At 39.9% G+C, this 16,752-nt stretch overlaps 1 protein-coding gene across 2 annotated transcripts in view; it reads right to left on the reverse strand.

The window, feature by feature from the left end:
- The window catches only part of CMIP (c-Maf inducing protein), a 130,408-nt gene that overhangs the window by 87,888 nt on the left and 25,768 nt on the right, over positions 1-16,752 (reverse strand). The window contains exon 1 of one of the 2 annotated variants that reach the window (XM_015640184.1): positions 1,028-1,057. The exons of the other annotated variant lie outside the window; for it this stretch is intronic. Within the exon in view, the coding sequence (XP_015495670.1) occupies positions 1,028-1,042 (15 nt within the window). The 5' untranslated portion in view covers positions 1,043-1,057. Of the gene's footprint in view, positions 1-1,027; positions 1,058-16,752 lie in introns of those variants that run through there. 2 annotated transcript variants of the gene reach the window in all.

Below are 16,752 nucleotides of genomic sequence, written 5' to 3' on the forward strand. Positions count from 1 at the left end.
CCACACATTCCCTTTCCACATGACTGCAGATATTTAGACTGGTGGATGAAGAGTATTTGGGGCCTAAACTCTGTAAATATCTGTTGATTCTTCCCAAATGGCTCAGATCAGCCATTTGGGGAAAGGCAACAACAACAAAAAAAATCTCCTTCTCATAAAAAAAACAAAAAAAAAAAAAAAAAAAAAAAACAACCCAAAAAAAAAAAAAAACCCACCCCAAAAAACCCCCACAAAGCTTTTACTGGCCAATCATTTACCAATTTATGATAAAAATCCTTGTGTGGTACATGGCACCAGGTTTTGAAAGGCAATGCAGCATCCAAATTAGCAAGTAAATGAGCTCAAACATGGTATTATGTGTGTCAGACTCACATATTACTGAAACTTTGCTGATCTCAGTGTAGGTACTCTCCCTGGAGTTTGCAACAATTAGCAATTAGTTTCCAAGGAATGGTGGGAAGCAGCTCCTCCTGAGGAAGTTAGTTCTGTAACAATTATCACAACTCCAGAAACTGCAAGTACATTTCTCTTTTGCAAAGAAGTAGAGCTGGTTAGCAGTGTCTGGCAATAACCTTGCTAAGAAAAATTCAGATTTCAAAACCAAAATTTTACCTTTTTATCTAAAAGGCTAATACAACATGCCAGGTGGTCCTGGTTGTTGTGTAGGGTATTTTAGGGTGACATTGACTTGTAGCTACAGAAGCTGCCAGAATCTGCTTTTCTCCACTCCAGCCCAGAGAAAAACTCACAGCCTGACATGAGCTCAGGGAGATGTTCCCTGGGATACAAGGTCATGGACCCACCTTTATATTTTACTTTCATAACTCAAGGCTTGACAGAACAGCAACCCTGAAAGCAGATCTGACATCAACATGTTAATCTTCTCTAATTGCAGTGTTGCCTTCAAAATTTAATACATTACCTGATGAAGAAAAAAAAAAACACAACAAAACAAGCCTTCTCACACGCACACAGATTGCACCACACCTTTCCCAGCAGCTGGGAGGAGACCAGCATTTTAATGTACCTGCCATTTCAGCATGCAACTGAAGAGTCCTGTCTTTCTGGAGCAGGCTGGTAGGTGGTTTGGCAGTTCCACATTTTTCCTTGCTATTTGGGTACCAGAGCAAGGAGCAGAAGCCCCCTGTTTCAGTTTCCAGTCATCCTTGGTTAAACTTTTTTTCCTTTTTTTTTTATATATCTTTTTTTAAGGGGAGAATTCAACCAAAGCTTTAGTTCTAAAAATTCCCAATAATAAACTGTAGTTATCAAAGAACTCTAGTTAATCTATAATCTTTACAGGAACAGCGTGGCAAGAACATGCACCTATAATGAAGTTCATACGGCTTAATTTGTCCTAATTCAGCCAGAACTGGATGAACATGAGGTAAGCAAAGGCCCCATCCCTGCCAAAAAGCTTAGCACTGAGATTCACTGGGCAATCAAATCAGGTTTATTTTTAAAGAGAATTTGGTGCTTGGAAAATGCATGTGGTAAGGTCCCTTTCTATAGCTTATGTGAGCCAGCACAACATAAAATAAACCTCTGGCCGAGAAGCCAACCTTGAAGTTCTTTATTTAACCCACAGTCAGCAAAAATGGACTGCTTCTCTTGGGCAAAGTTGTGATCTAACCCATTTCTCCTTTACCACTGCCCCCTCAGCTGGGCTACTTCAACTATTTGCAGGCCTGGAAGGTAAAGGTGATCAGGGAAGTGATCCAGGCCTGATCCCCCCTCCTTGTTTTCCCAGCACTGATGAATTTCATGACCTCTCTCACCAGGCTGCCTGTAAACAGCTGGACCACCCAAGCAAAGGATGGTGTGGGGGTGGGAATGACAGGACAGGAGGCGTGAGGAGCTCCAGCCAGCTCTTACACAGACAACTCTGCAGCTGACAGCCTTTGTCAGAGCAGCAATGGCCTTTTCCACCAGCTCAGAAACACTTAGAAACACAGGTTTTCTTTCCTAAAACTTGATTCAGCATTGGCAGTGTGCTCCTTTGCACAGCTGTGAAGATATTTGCTTAGGTAGATGATGAAAAGCAAGCCAAAGCTGAAATCAAGAGTACAGAATCACAGAACCATTTAGGTTGGAGAAGACCGCTAGGATCACAGAGTCCAACCATAAACCTCCATACACAATGTGGAAAATCAGTTGTTTTCCTCTATGGTTAGGCCTGGCTGGGAAACAATTCCAAGCAGCAATAACCAGTTTCACTGTTTTGTCCTTTCCAAACCCAACAACAGCTGAGAACACAGGACCTGTGTTTCTCAAGCGATAGAAGATGAGTAAACTCTCTTGAAGTATTGTTGGGTTAGTCAGCCCAGTTCAAACCTGGAGCAGTGTGGATGTCAGAGCCTGCTTAAAACTGGCTTGGAAGAGCTTATTGCAAAACTGAAAATTTCAGAGGCATCTAAGCCCACACCTGCCCCCTTTCTAGAGACAGCACCATTCTGGCTCCCACCAGTGAGGTACCTGTGTGCAAAGCAGACACATTATCTGCTATTTCATAAAGGCCATTTAGACACTGTTTCAAGTGTAGCCAAGGGAGCTACTCTCCTCCTATTGCTGATGCTTATCTCTGTCCAAACCAAAAACACAGTGTTAAATTTAACTGTTGTTCAAAAGCACCTTTTACCATCCAAACAGGAAACTGGAATAATTTTGAAACACTTGTCTTACTTGTCTCTTTTAACAGAGAGCAGTTCTCAGCCCCTAGTAGCACAAGTAACATTTCCATAAGCTGCTCAGTGTTCCCACAGACATACATACATGCTGCTCTGTTCACAACCACCCAGCCAAATTTAAAGTGTGAAAGCAAAGCACATCCAGCAATTGTTTCCATTCAAAATGCCTTTTGTGATCCAAATTTGGGGTTGGTGTACATGGAGGAGACGAGGTTTCCAAATAAGGATGTCAAAATAGAGGCCAAATTTGAGAAATATCAAGCATTCTAAAGTGGTTTTCATCAGCACCTCCCAAGGGCTCCAGTGCACCAAAAAAAAGGATGTTTGTGGGAGAATAACCTCAGCATTTGGCTAAGAAGATCACCAGCTTTAGCACACTAGAACCACAAGCTAGGACACTTTATCAGTTGTTCTGTATTAGCACATTTGGTGACAAAAGTCTCTGCACTTGTGTATTTGTAGAAAGTCTTTGCATTATTTAAAGAGAACCCTGAATGCACACATGCAACTACTGCTTGCCAACCTACAAAGAACTTGTAGACATGTTGATTTTATCTGTTTAACAGATTAGGTTTGCACTGACAGATGGACAATACTACTGTTAGATTAATTAAAAATTAATACCATTAATGTTAGGTGAACATGAAACAAATTATCTTTGAGGTAACATACTTCTAAATAGGAGGTAAAAGAAAGCAGATAATGGAAGTTTGAAGATAATAGTTCCTAATACCTTTAAATGTATTTATTTGCAATTTTTCCTTTTTTCTTCTGTTTTTCCTCTGGCAATGCTTTTACTAGACCAGACTCTTATATTATCTATTTTATTTGTGCTAACTGCTAGTATACTTACCCAAATTTATAGAACATAATGGCAAGCCAAATCATTTAAAATATCCCTTTCGTGGAATATCAGGTAGTGGTCAGGATTCACAGAACTATTAAAAATCCATCTAATCACTCCATTTTCTACCATTAGCTTTTTGTTAGCAAGAAGTCAAATGAGTATTTCCTTCAGTTTCTGCTAACTGGCATTCTTAAAAAGCCCACAGATCAATTCTCATTCTCCTTACATTTCTGAGGCAGAAGATTTGGGCTTTTGGGTAACATGCAGCTGGTAAATTTTTCTGACATCACTATCCACAGAACTTTGTGAGGGCGCTCATTGAACCATTGTTTGAAAGCAAGTATTCAAAATTACTAACCAGGGTAAAAATTCTGCAGTGCCAAGAAGTCAAGCTGAGCTACTCATTTCTTAGTATCCACAATTCAATTAGCTGCAAATACCACAGCAGCAGCAAACCAGAGTTTCAATTTCTGCTGGCACATAACTCTATAAACTCAGTTCAGTGAACAGATCTAAAAGAAGTAACCTCTCCACAGCATAAAACGGATACTGATACTTAGAAATACCTTTCCAAAATAAAGTTAAACAGGACAAGGGAGAGATTAGGAGTTTTTTAAGATCTGTTGTTTTAAATATGAACCGTAAGATCAAATGCTACTGTAATTATCAGTTTTGCATTTTTATATGCAACAATAAAAGATTAAATATGTGGTAATAGAAGAAAAGTCTGTCTTCACAATATCCAAATATTAGAAATCTGATATTCACTGCAAGCCTACAATGTAAAGAAACTAAAGAATATAACATTCCAGTGGTCATGCTGGGCAAATCAACCCAAAGCGATGAGGACTCGAGTTATCAAAAAGGATGTGCTTGACTTCAGTGGCAGCACTTACAGGCACAAAACCTCAGTCATACATATAAAGAACTGTCAGAGGGCACACATTTGCACACATTTTACTGTTTATGATGATCAAGATAAACTGGCAATGGATGCAGAGCTCTGTGTATTTTAACCCCAGCTGTAAAATTAATTCAAATATAGTGTTTTGAGTTCAAGATGGTAAAAGGCCTTGCAGCCCACAAGCTGAAGGGTAGGTTACTGGAAGGCAGAGAACAAGCAGAATATGGGTAACTGCATGGAGTGTGGCAGTTTTGATATCCTCATAAAATTTTATGTGTCAGGATGTTCGATGAAATTTAAAGGAACTTCTGCAATCAATTTCAGTGGCAAGTACAAGTGACAGGCTGCCACAGTTTGGCATCACTTGGACATCTACAACACATCCAGTTTCTTATAGGTCTATGTATAATTCTAGTATTTTGTGGTTCTGATCAAAATGGCTCAATTTCAGCACATTACTCAGCACAGCATTAAATTAAATACATTTAAAATTCATGATGGGTTTTTTAAACTGTATTTTCAGGTACCTCTTTTGCCCCATGGTTGTATAAACTCATGTTTCTTCTCTGGGGGCAAAAAAGAGAGAGGAAAGGGAAGAGCTCTCAACTTGGTTTCTGGAATATTTTTTGTTCCTAACTACTGCTTTTCTTCCACTTCCTCTGGTTTGCACTGCTACATCCCCACCTTTGAGATGGAGCATTAGCAGCTTCTGGCCCAAATGTTCACTCACGCAGCCCAAAGCAAGATCTTGGTACCCTCTCCATGGGACAAGCTCTGCTGGTAACACTGGGCATGGAGGACATCTGTAACACTTGTCACACTTGTCACATGGGTCCTTGCTCTGGTCTCCTCAGCTGCTGAACTACTTATTAACTTTTCTGCGTTCAACCTGTGCCACATTTTGACAAAGTAAGAGAGAAGCTGTTAAACAATCACTTTTGACATGAGAGAGCCACCTGGCATCCCTGTGGAACACAGATTAACAAAGCCTGTTTGCACTCTGGTTGTCACAACAGAATTTAGACTGGTGACTTGTTTCAAAGGTGAACTTGAACAGATACGAGCAGGTGAAAGGCGTCACAATGAGGTCACCACCCTATTTCACCACAGGGCAGGCCCTGTCTACAGAAAACCCAGCTGATATCCTCAGTCCCATCTGGGCTCAGTCTTGCATCCCTGAAGTGATATTTGAACCTTCATCAGCAGTTTGTTCTTTGGCCTTTGATCTAAGTCCTCCAAGAATATTGATAATTGCTTTGGAACCGTGATTATCTGAAGTTCTGTTTGAATTTAGATGGCACAAATACTTGGGGACACATTCACAAAGGGACAGAGGTGATACAACTCTGCAGTATTTAACTTCCAGGCACACAGTTCCCCATAAAATACACCCAGCACCAGGCCAGGACTTTGCCACTTGGTCACAGCACATTCACCTCTCACCAAAAGGTGCATGTGAGAAGAGGCATTTCCAGAGAGAAGAACCTGCATCAGATGCAACCTGAGCTACAAAGATGTGAAAACACACTAGGTTTTTTCCTGTGAAATCAGTTAATTCACTTGATTTTTCAACATCTTCTGGGTAGTTACAGGGAAGGCTAAAAATAAGAAAAAATTCCAAAAGAAGTACAAAAATAAACCCCAACTTCACTGGGTTCTGAGATACACCAGACAGGCAGTATCAATGCCAGCAGAGATCAATACTCCCACAAAATGGAAGTCAGGCTATGCCTAGAAAGCAGAGGGAGCAGGAAGGGATATCTAACACAAAACCACCCAAGTCTCTTCAAGAATAGCTGTGAGAGCAGCAGCGATGACTGTAGCATACGTACAAGTAATTACTGTCAGGACTCCATCTGGATCAAAAGTTTGGCCACTGTTTTACTAGCAGAAGAATCTCCAAGTTAAAACTGAATTTTGAGTTATGAATGAGCCAGTACCTCCCTGTAATTCTCCTTTCTCCTTCCTGTACAACCACAGCACTTAACCAAGGATTTTTTGTTTGTTTTTTTCTTGTTCTTAACCTGCAGGAGAATTTTGATTCAACCAAGACATTTAACTCAGAGGCACAAGTAATATTATTTTCACCACAAACTATCCCACTTTTCATTTTTAAACTGTTCTGTGGCAATCTTTTAGTGTTTCAAATAAATATAAATAAAACAAGATAAAAAAGAAAGCAAACAAACATGCAATGTAGGTTGCCCTCACCCAGGCAGGGTTGAAAAGAACAAAAACAAGCCCTGCACAGCTGTAAAAAGCCAGATTTTTCAAGTTTAAACACGGAGCTTCTGGACCAAGCTTTGCTCTGTCCCATTTCCTACCTTTTATAAAGTTCTTAATAGAGTACAAATGAGATCATACAGGAGGAACTAATTAACTGTACTTTCTCTCTGCTGCTTACCTTGCAATAACTTAGCAATGCAGAAATGTCCTCATGAAACTCCACACCCAACCTCCCTCAATCCTCAAGAATACCCTGACCAAACTAAATACTTTTTTTAGATTATTTTTCTCAGCATCCACTGCTAGAATTGCCCTCAGTCAGAGGGGATATAGAAGAAACTCCTACTGGTGAGCTCAAACATCCAGCACTGCCCATCAGTGCACTTCTAGCAAAGCATCTCAGAACAGGCAAACACACTGATTTCTCCTATAATAATTTTCTAGCCTTCAGAAATTCACAGCTCCTCTGTGGAGAAAGAAATACCATGTAGGTTAGTTCCACTACAAAATCCCATTAACTACATTTGAATAAAAATAAAATTCAAAAAATAACTAGGCAATAAAAACCGAAGACTAAAAAGTAAGCTTTCAGCTTTGAAGAGGCTTTTTCCACACTCCAGTTGTAAGGTCCTTATTCCTCCTTCTGTTCCAAATGATTTCAAGGCCAGAACTACAGTAATCCTGTCCAGACACAACCTGGAAACTGTGTACCACAGATTCAAAAAACAGGCTACAGCTATTGAAGGAGTTTAGACAGCTCCTGGAAAAGGACCATTTTGCTTTTATATTTCCACTCCCAGCATGGGGCTTGGTGTTTCATGTGGGAGATTTCAAATGAATATGTCAATACTGCACTGGATTTAATGCAAGGCATTATTAATTGCTGCATTTTTTTTTTTTTTTTTTAATTAGCTTTTCCTCCTTGAAAATTCCAGCTGACTACATAGTTACATTTTAGGTAAGGTCTCTTTTTGGACACAGGAACAAGCCAAGTTCTGTAGAGTAAAAATAAGTAATGCTACAGGTTCCACCTGTAAAGATTATTTTTTTTTATTGTATTTGTGAGCTCAAAGAGTAACTCAGGTTTCATCTTCACCCTGTAACACCAGTAACTCATCAACCACTTCCTGCTGAACCAGCCTCTGCTCAGCCAGTTCCCTCACATGGCTCCTGATGTCTCACAGCACAGTCACTCCTTTCTCCATCCCAGTTCTACGACATGCGTGTGCTCATTTTAGTGACTACTGCACTGAGGACAAGCCCAGTGCAACAACACTGGATGAGTAATACTTCCATAATCTATTGTGCAAAGAGTTAAAGATTAATACTGTTTTACAGGAGATGAAATAAAGGTGGAAAGAGAAAATAAATCTGACAACATCTGACAACTATGCACAGGGTCAGCCGCAAATCAGAAATTCCTGGCCTATCACTCAGCTACGCACAGTTATTACCATAAGATGTGCAAACATGACTTATGCCCCAAGAGATCAACTGCAAGGCACCAAAAGTAAACACCCACTCAAAGGTTCCACGTTCAAGATGAATGAATAACTGATTAACCTAATATTGATTAATTAGAAAGGTGAACTGAGTTGCTACCTATTTTTGAGGAACCATAGATAATTCTTCTTAGGTCTTGAGGACTTGATATTTCCTTGTGCATCTCAACAATTTCTTCACTCCTCTGGCATTGTTTTTTACTGAAAATCGCACCCCAATTCTGGTTCATCTAAAACTAAATCGAACAGGAAATAATAAACATGTGTCTGTAACAGACCCTCCATTGCCTGAGGAGCACCAGCTGGAATTAAAAGCAATCAACAAGGTTGGAGCTTTTTGGGATCCAATTCCAGCCTGTATGAGCATTGCTTGTACAAAAGGCTAATTTAAGAGGAAACCACACTGTTCAGTGAGCGCCAGACCCATGAAGAAGTCAGGATTTGAGTGGTAGAGTCAAATCTAAGACAGTACATAGGAGTGGGGGCCCAGGAAACGTCGCTCGTTTGTTTTTCACCCTCCTGCCAAGTTTCCGTGCAGATCAATAGCAATGAATCACATTCTGAGATGTCAGGTAAAACCTGGACAGGAATCAATATAATACAGGAATACAGCGCACCCGAAAAGGATTGAACAGGTTTGTGTTCAATTTTCGTGCACAAAAAAAAAAACCCACTGTGTTTTCATTTCACAGGCTCGTTTATTAATTATAACTGTATCCTACAGAGATGCTAAGTTAGTGTGGCTTTTCCAGTAAAATAGGAATAATCTGGACTATCTTCTATCCTGATCAGAGAACTGCCCAAGAAGTTGAAACACAGTTATTTATGCGGCACAAATAACCTTATCCAAGCACACATATTCTTCTAGAAGGAAGCAACCAACGTCAAAAGTCCAGTGGAAGAAATGCAATGTCAGCATCATATTGTTTCCTGACCTGTTCTAAATTAGGTAATGCGATATTTTCATCTGGGATACACCTAAATTGTGTAATTACTACACCACCTCACCTAAATATGGAAAGACACCCACCCAAGGTCTATTGGTGTTCCAAGATGAAGAGAAGGGCAACATATTCATCCACCAGCACTACCACAGTTCAATTTTCTCATGTCATACCATGACTACAACACCTGAAACAAAGGTTGTGCACTCAGACTAGACCTGGAAGGGGGTGTGAGCTGGAGAAAAGCTGGGCTCAATGGTGCCAAAATGTGCAGTGAGAAGAAGCAGCAGGACTAAAATAATAGTGAAACACTACAAGGCCATTGTATCAGACTGATCCATTACAAAGGAGTAAGGAAGAAACCTCACTGTAACCCTTGGCCTGAACTGACCACAATATCACTTTCCCCACTGCCTGCAAAAATCCTGGCAGAGGGACCTTGGTGCTCTGCACTTGTAGTCAGCAGCCCCAGGACTGGGGCTGACACTGTGATACAGAGAATACAAATAGAAACTATTGAAACATTCTCATTTACTGTGCTGAAGACCCTATCTCTGAAGTCTATGAAAATCTCAAAGGCTCCAGGGACAACTGAATTAGTTATTTCTAGCATGCAGGTCTGCCTCACTTTATACTACTGTTGCATGAGTTGGACAACAAAAGCACCACTGTGCTGCCAAACCTGAAGACCACACATTAGAGAAAGCCAAAGTTTTAGCAAAATAATTTTGTGGGAGGCTGAGGGATTATGAAACCACTCCAGTTTTGAGATCTTCCCAACAGTCAAAAAAACCACATGTAATGAATGTTAGATTTTTCAATTGTCTGTAAAATTAATTGCTCAATGTACAGAACATACAAAAAGGGATTATTTATGGAGACCATGTATGTAAACAAAAACATGTGTTGTCTATGAACAAACAAGAGAAGCTAAAAAGAGGTTTTTATTTTTAAAAAGTCCTGTCTCCCTGTCATTTTGACTTGTGCTCCAAAAACCCCATTTGCATGGCTTCAGTTCTGTTCATTTTTACAAAGAATGATCCAAAAGCCACAAAAACAGCATCCACTCAAGGCTTATGCTAAGGCCAGTCTCAAAAGCCATGGAGGAAAAGAAAGGGAAAAAAAAAAAAGTGCAAAAGAAAACAAGCTAAGCCCAGGACCAGACAACTTAATATTGTTTGGCATCACCAGTGAAAACCGTAAGAACCACTCACATCACACAAGAGGCAGGACCATATCCTTCTGCTGTTCACATCCAAACCCTACTAGCTCTAAATGAAATGAAGGCTCTAAACTGGCAGATAAACCCCTGGGGGTTTGGAACAGACTTCCAGAAATTGATAGTGGCTGGGAGAACCCTGTGGGAGATCCCTCATTTACAGCACACAGAAAGGTGAAAAGGTTTTTGGCCACAGGTAAGCTAACAAGGAAAGTTACACTTCTGCTGCCTTTTATGTCTCCCCATTTAAACTACATAATTGTTTTAAACAGCCTCTCGGTTGCATGTTGGGTTCAAACTTTGGTCACTATGCTCAGATAGTAAATCAAATGCCTCAACCACGTTATTCTTAGCATGTGTTTTCGCATAATTATTTCTTTGGTACAGACAACACTACCACAGAGAGCCCTTCTGGCCATAACACAAACACCACTTGCCTCTTTTTTCCAAAGAGGTGGTTCCTCTTTGGCAGTTTTCAATCCAGGATCACCTCAAATCAAAAAAAGATTTAAAAGCAAGGACACTGGTATGTACTGCAAGCACCCCTCATTTAATGGCCTGAGTTATGGGAGCAGCACTTACTTCACTAAATCACTTCCCAGCATTTTGACAAAGTTTAGGGTAGAACTGTATTTATAATTCTTCTGTTAACAAAAACATAGCAAAGACTCCCAGGACACTGCTCCAAAACATACCATGTAATAATTTATGCTCCCCCAACAGCCAGCCTTCCAATGTTTGCTTATGAGAAATTCTATAGGATCTTTTAGGTATTACTAAGTTGAACTTTCAAAAACAGCACTCAAAAAGGAGCCCAACCCGAAGCCATGGGGAGAAACACCTGCCATGGGACTGTCATCATCTCACAGTGCCCCTATCAACATTTCTCAGATCTGCCCAGAAGAAAATTCGTCAGACAAGTTATCGGTCTGCTGAGGAGGAAATCTTTATTTTTAAGCTAGTTTTACAGATATTTTAGGCTATGTCCTTGCATTTCTTCACAGCATCCACTAGCAAGGCACTGAAGGTAGTAAATCTTGAGTTTCAAGACCTTGCTTTGTTGTCTTTTTAATATCTGCACTTGTTAAAAAAAACCCAGAAAAACCCCAAAAACCAAAACAAAACCCCACAAGTAGAAGAGCTACTATCAGAGAAGATAAAGAAAAGTGATTAACCACTGAAAAAAACATTGTCCTTGTTGAGAAACATGCTTGAGGCAAAATAAGCAAATTTTCAGAGGCTAGTTGGGCAATAGGTGGAAGTTTCCAAAGCTTGAACCAAGAGGGCTGCAATGTTATTAAAATATTTGATTTCTAGGGTGTCAGTGCTAGAGAAGACCATGCAGTGCAGAAAAGGCACCAATTCAGCTGCAAGTTTCTGATCTCATGGTTAGCAGAGCTACTGCTGAACGTAAAACGAAGCCACATGAGCAGGACCTGCAGATTTGTACCACAGCCAGAAAGGGGAGAAAGGAGGGAGGGAAGCAGCGGGGATCACATTTCAGCCCTTAAGCATCTCATCTCTTTGACCCTCTGTGTCTGGTTCCAAGCTCAAATACAGTTCTGACGTCCAAGTTGTCACCCTATCTCCAATTAATCAAAGGAGAGTTCTGTTTAAGTAGCCCCTTCTCAGGAATCCCATGGCCTGGTTTGGAATTTGATCTCTGTCATAGCTGTCAACAGATCCACTTCTTGCTTCTCCCTTGCTTTTGTTTTCATCTAAGGCAGCTCAGTAAGCCTGAAAGGAAACATGCATGGACTGAGCAAGGGGATACTGGGGCTTTTGCAAGAATGAAGCATCACTTTTCCTACAGCAAGCAGGGACTGGCTCAGCAGTGCTCAGGACAAAACTGTTCAAGATACGTCTGAAGTTACCATTTAAGACTGTGCATTATTTTTAAAAATTGAGGGAATGTGAAGCTTAATTAAACCTGACAGTAAAATAGCTACCAGGATCTGTTTCACGAAGCCTAGTGTTTCCTGATTTGGGACTTTTTTTCAATTGTTTGCCAATCCATTAACAAACCTTCCCGCAGTGCCCCCATGAGCGTAAAGAATCTGATCTTTAAACAAACTGCCTGGAGAGACCAGTTTGATAAGCAGTGAAGAAATAATTATGCCATTCAGAAATCAATTTATTCTCAGGCAGAAATGTATTGCAGCAATTATCTTAAATATGGGGTGAAGTCCATGCAAAATCACTGAGCCAGACTTTAACATAACCTTTTTTCAGTGAAGTATGAGAGATGACAGCATTATCATCTCTGCATAAGAGATTAAGAATGAGACACACATATCTTCTTCACTGACTTTTGATCAAAACATGTCTAACTGTGTAGAAGGAGGTCTCTGCTCCCTGATAGCTACAGCTTGGAAAAAACATCTTTAGGAAATCAATGCCCAGCCTTTTTTTAAAACACACACCTAACCTTTGTCCTGTCATTCACTGCCTTGCATCTTAGATAAACAACATTTCTTTCCTCACAGGATACGCCCATCACAGGCAAACTGCTAAAACAAAACCTCCACAGCCTGAAGTTATGAGGATTATTTGATTTTTTTATTTTTTTTTCTGCACCAGAAAAGCAGGAACTCCCCCAGTTTTTCCTAAATAATCTTCCACCCAAAATATCACACGGTGATTCTAAATATATACACTGTGCTAAGCATCACAGCACTCTGTGGTCTAATCCTGCAAAATGCAGAGGGCTTCCTGTAAAGGCTGAGTACCCTCAACTCCTACCCATTCACAAGGGAATATGAGAAGCATAAATTTTGCAATTTAAACTGAGAACTGAGAGCTAAAAATTAACCCGAAATTAAATAAAATTATTTTATAAAAGATCTGCAGGTTGATCACATGCTTAATCAAAATATGCAGCTGCACAAATCAAGCAGGTGCAGAAGAGCAATGGGACTGGGTGGCAATTTTGGGGGGTTATAACTGTTGTTCACAGTACAGAGTAACAAGCTTAAAACAAGCCACGAAATCCCCAGGTTTTCAATCCTTGACAGCATGTGAGAGAAACCCAGCCCTAGCTGTAAATATTCAGCTCAATACCAGTAACTGCCCATTTGATGTTCCTGGTTATTTTTATTTGCCTGTTGAGTCAGAATCCTCACAACAGGACAAAATAAGATAGAAAAAGAATAAAAAAGAAGGCAGCACTGATCCTAGAAGTAATGTATTTGGGCCTGGTTATGGTCAGCTACTAAAATTAATGGGATAAGATTCACCCCTCTGTTCCAAGCTCATCTTAGTCCCAGTGTGTATCTGGAGAGGAGCCCTCCTAATTAAAGGCCTGAGAAACATCAGAGCTCCAGTTGTGAGAAAAAGCAAAACACAATAGAGCTGCCTACTGCATGCAGTTCATCCTAGCAAAGACTAAGTAGGAGGTGTGGTTGATAGGGGTTTTTTCTTCCTTTTTTTTTTTTCTTTTTTTTTTGGTTTTTTAAGACAGTGAAAAAAGAGATAGCTGAGAATAAAGTTACTGGTAATCTTTCCGTTTGAATCTACTTCCTGAATCTTTTGACTAACAAACCTTTCACCTTACACATCTCTCACAAAGCAGAAAGCCAAGACCCACAAAATTATAGTTATATGAAAGGACTAACCCCACTTCCCTCTCCTGACATCTGTCACTTGCAAGCACCTGCAAGCTCATCCAAACATACATTCAGCTGGCAGCCAGTCTCCTTTTCTTACCTATCCACAGAGAACATAATCCCACACTTTCACACAGATTTTATTTATATTAGAGTATTTCTTAACTATATTGGAATATTTCCGTTCTCTCTGCCAGTACTTTTTATTTGCAATATTTTCACTCCCTTATTTCATTTCACACAAAACATTTTCTGTTTTGTAAAAGAAACGAAGGAAAGAATTGACAAAATAATTTCTGACCAGTTCATACCTGAGAAGTTGTTTAATAGCTGCTCCAACTTTACTTTTTCTACTATTTTGTTCCGGTGATGATTTTGCTTTTGTTTTACTACTATTTGAACACTATTTATTAAGTGATTAAGCATGGAGATATTCCTTTCATTTTATGATGGCAAATCCAAGATATTAAAAAAGTTATTTTATGTTAATTTTATAGCAAATAACTCTTTGGATCTTGTGGATGCTCCCCCTCCTATTTTTTCATTCACCTTGCAGAATGTTAATGCACATGTAGTCTCACTCTTTTCATCTCAATGCATATTGCACAGGGAGGGAAGCCAAAAAACCCCAACTTCTTCTATGGTATTTGTCATGGTGAAACTGTGAGCCCCCAAAATAGCTGCCTGATTACATCCAGAAAGCAGCCTCTCCCTGCTCCTGATCTCAAAGGATATCTGCTACAGTAGCAACAACCCACTGGGAAATAGAGAGTTAAATTTTTGTTAAAACAAGGCATTCCCCCTCCACAAAGCTGATTCATGTGCTGAAAACCCAAAGCCAAGACACTGAGAATGGGAAGCAGAATTACAGAACGTGCGTCAATGATTCTGGGTTCCCCTTTTCTCTTGTTGCTGAATTGCTGTAGCTTGCACGTTCTCAGGACACAAACTTGAGTAACAGCAAGAAAGCCATTCCCTAAATCCCCTGAGCTGAAGAACTGCCACCATTTTTGGTGGAATTTTCCTAATCAGTTGGTTCAGGGAAAAGAAAAAAGGCTACTGTGGCCAGTGAGGAACAAGATACTCCCCAGCATTTTAACAAGTTAAACCATTATGATTTGCTCAGCAGAAACGTCAAGAGGTTTTGTTTGCTCAAAAGGAAACAGTTAAAGTAGCTGTTACAGTATTTGCAGTGACTCTTTCCCCAGACTCAGAGCTATTAATGACTGTAATTCTGACTGGAGTGCGATTTAGCAATAGTCACGTTGACCCTGTACAGCGTATCATGGGACCATGCAGCTCCAACACGCTCAGCAAATATTAACCTGGTTATTCCCGAGGACACAATTTTTATTTCTGTTTTTCAGGTGAGGAAACCAAGACTGAAAGAGCATCAAAAGACAGAAAGAGAGAACTAGCTCTGGGAAATAGCAGCACTCTCACTGATGAAGCATTTGTTCAGTAATAGAAATGTCATATTTTGATTGCAGGACGGCAATTTGCTTAAATCAGCTGTGGTATTTCAGTGGGACTCTCATTGTGCACGGCTTGTGCAAACCAATACTAAAGGTCAGTGTACTTAACAGCTACATAAAGTTAACATTGTTTATTGAATGCTACTGGCCTAATAGAGTAAAAAAACCACACAAATAAAGACACAAGGATTTGCTCAGGATGACCACAAGTACAGCAAAAGCCTGTTCAGGGTGAAAGAGAATGAATGCCCTCAATTCTTTAAATAATACAGTGCCAATGAATGTCTGCAATTCTGGGCAGAGCCAGTTCCTCATGTGCAGTAGAACTCCTCGTGAGGAAAAAATGCCTTGGTTTTCAGAAGGTTCCAGTCTCAGTGTTTTTATTACTCTGCTGCTGTTTGTAAAAACCCAGAGAAAAAGAACAAAAATCTGGCCCAGTGAAATGGAGAAAACATCACGCCTGACATCACATCAATCCTGTGAGTTAAAGGAACTTTTCCAACCAGAATTACTCTTTGTTTTCATTCTTAGCAGAGGTGCTCCCTAAGAGCAGGTAATTCCAGGTAAATCTGCAACCCTTGCTTTCTTAGACTCCCTCTGACATTGGGAAGGTGCACTATTCATTTCTCCATAGCTGTAACTAGGAGATTTCCAAGTCATTCCCCTGCAGAAGTGGAGTCCTACCAGTACAACTCTTTAGGAAGCTGCCAACAATGCTAATGAAATGGAAGAGACGCTTGTCTGGTACCGTATGGAAATTAATAACAACATATTCATCAGACAAGCTGAAAACCTGCTTTCTAAAATCCTCTGCCCTTCAAAGATAGACTACAAACAAGCAGCAACAAGAAAGGAGTAAAACATAGGATCTGACAAGTGAGGTGTTTTAGCAGCTTTGGAGATAGAGATGCTGACTGATGCTGACCTATTTTCCTGGCCTTTATTATCCATTCATACATGCGACTGGGAAAACAGATTATGACATGTAAGACACAAGACAGAGGATCAGAAAACACCTTCACCCATGACTTAAGAAATACCCTTTCATTAGAAATTTCTTGGTGAATGAAACTGGAAAGAGAAAAGGCTGAATGAGGCACTACAGTTGAACATTAAACCCGATTTTCCAGTAGCACATAGTAAAATGCTTTATTCCATGTTTGTACAAGGATCTGAAGATATAAACCTGTCACCAAGTATTAGAAACATTATTTCTCAAAAAACCTTAATGATGTAGGAGGTGTCCAATTTCTTGAGCACTTCCAGAAGGGAATATGCCTTTAAGAACAGCTCATCAGTTGCCTTTTTTAAAAAAAAATCTTTTTATGACAATTTGACATGAA

The sequence above is a fragment of the Parus major genome, chromosome 11 (genome assembly GCF_001522545.3).
Source record: "Parus major isolate Abel chromosome 11, Parus_major1.1, whole genome shotgun sequence".
Classification (NCBI taxonomy): Eukaryota; Metazoa; Chordata; class Aves; order Passeriformes; family Paridae; genus Parus; species Parus major.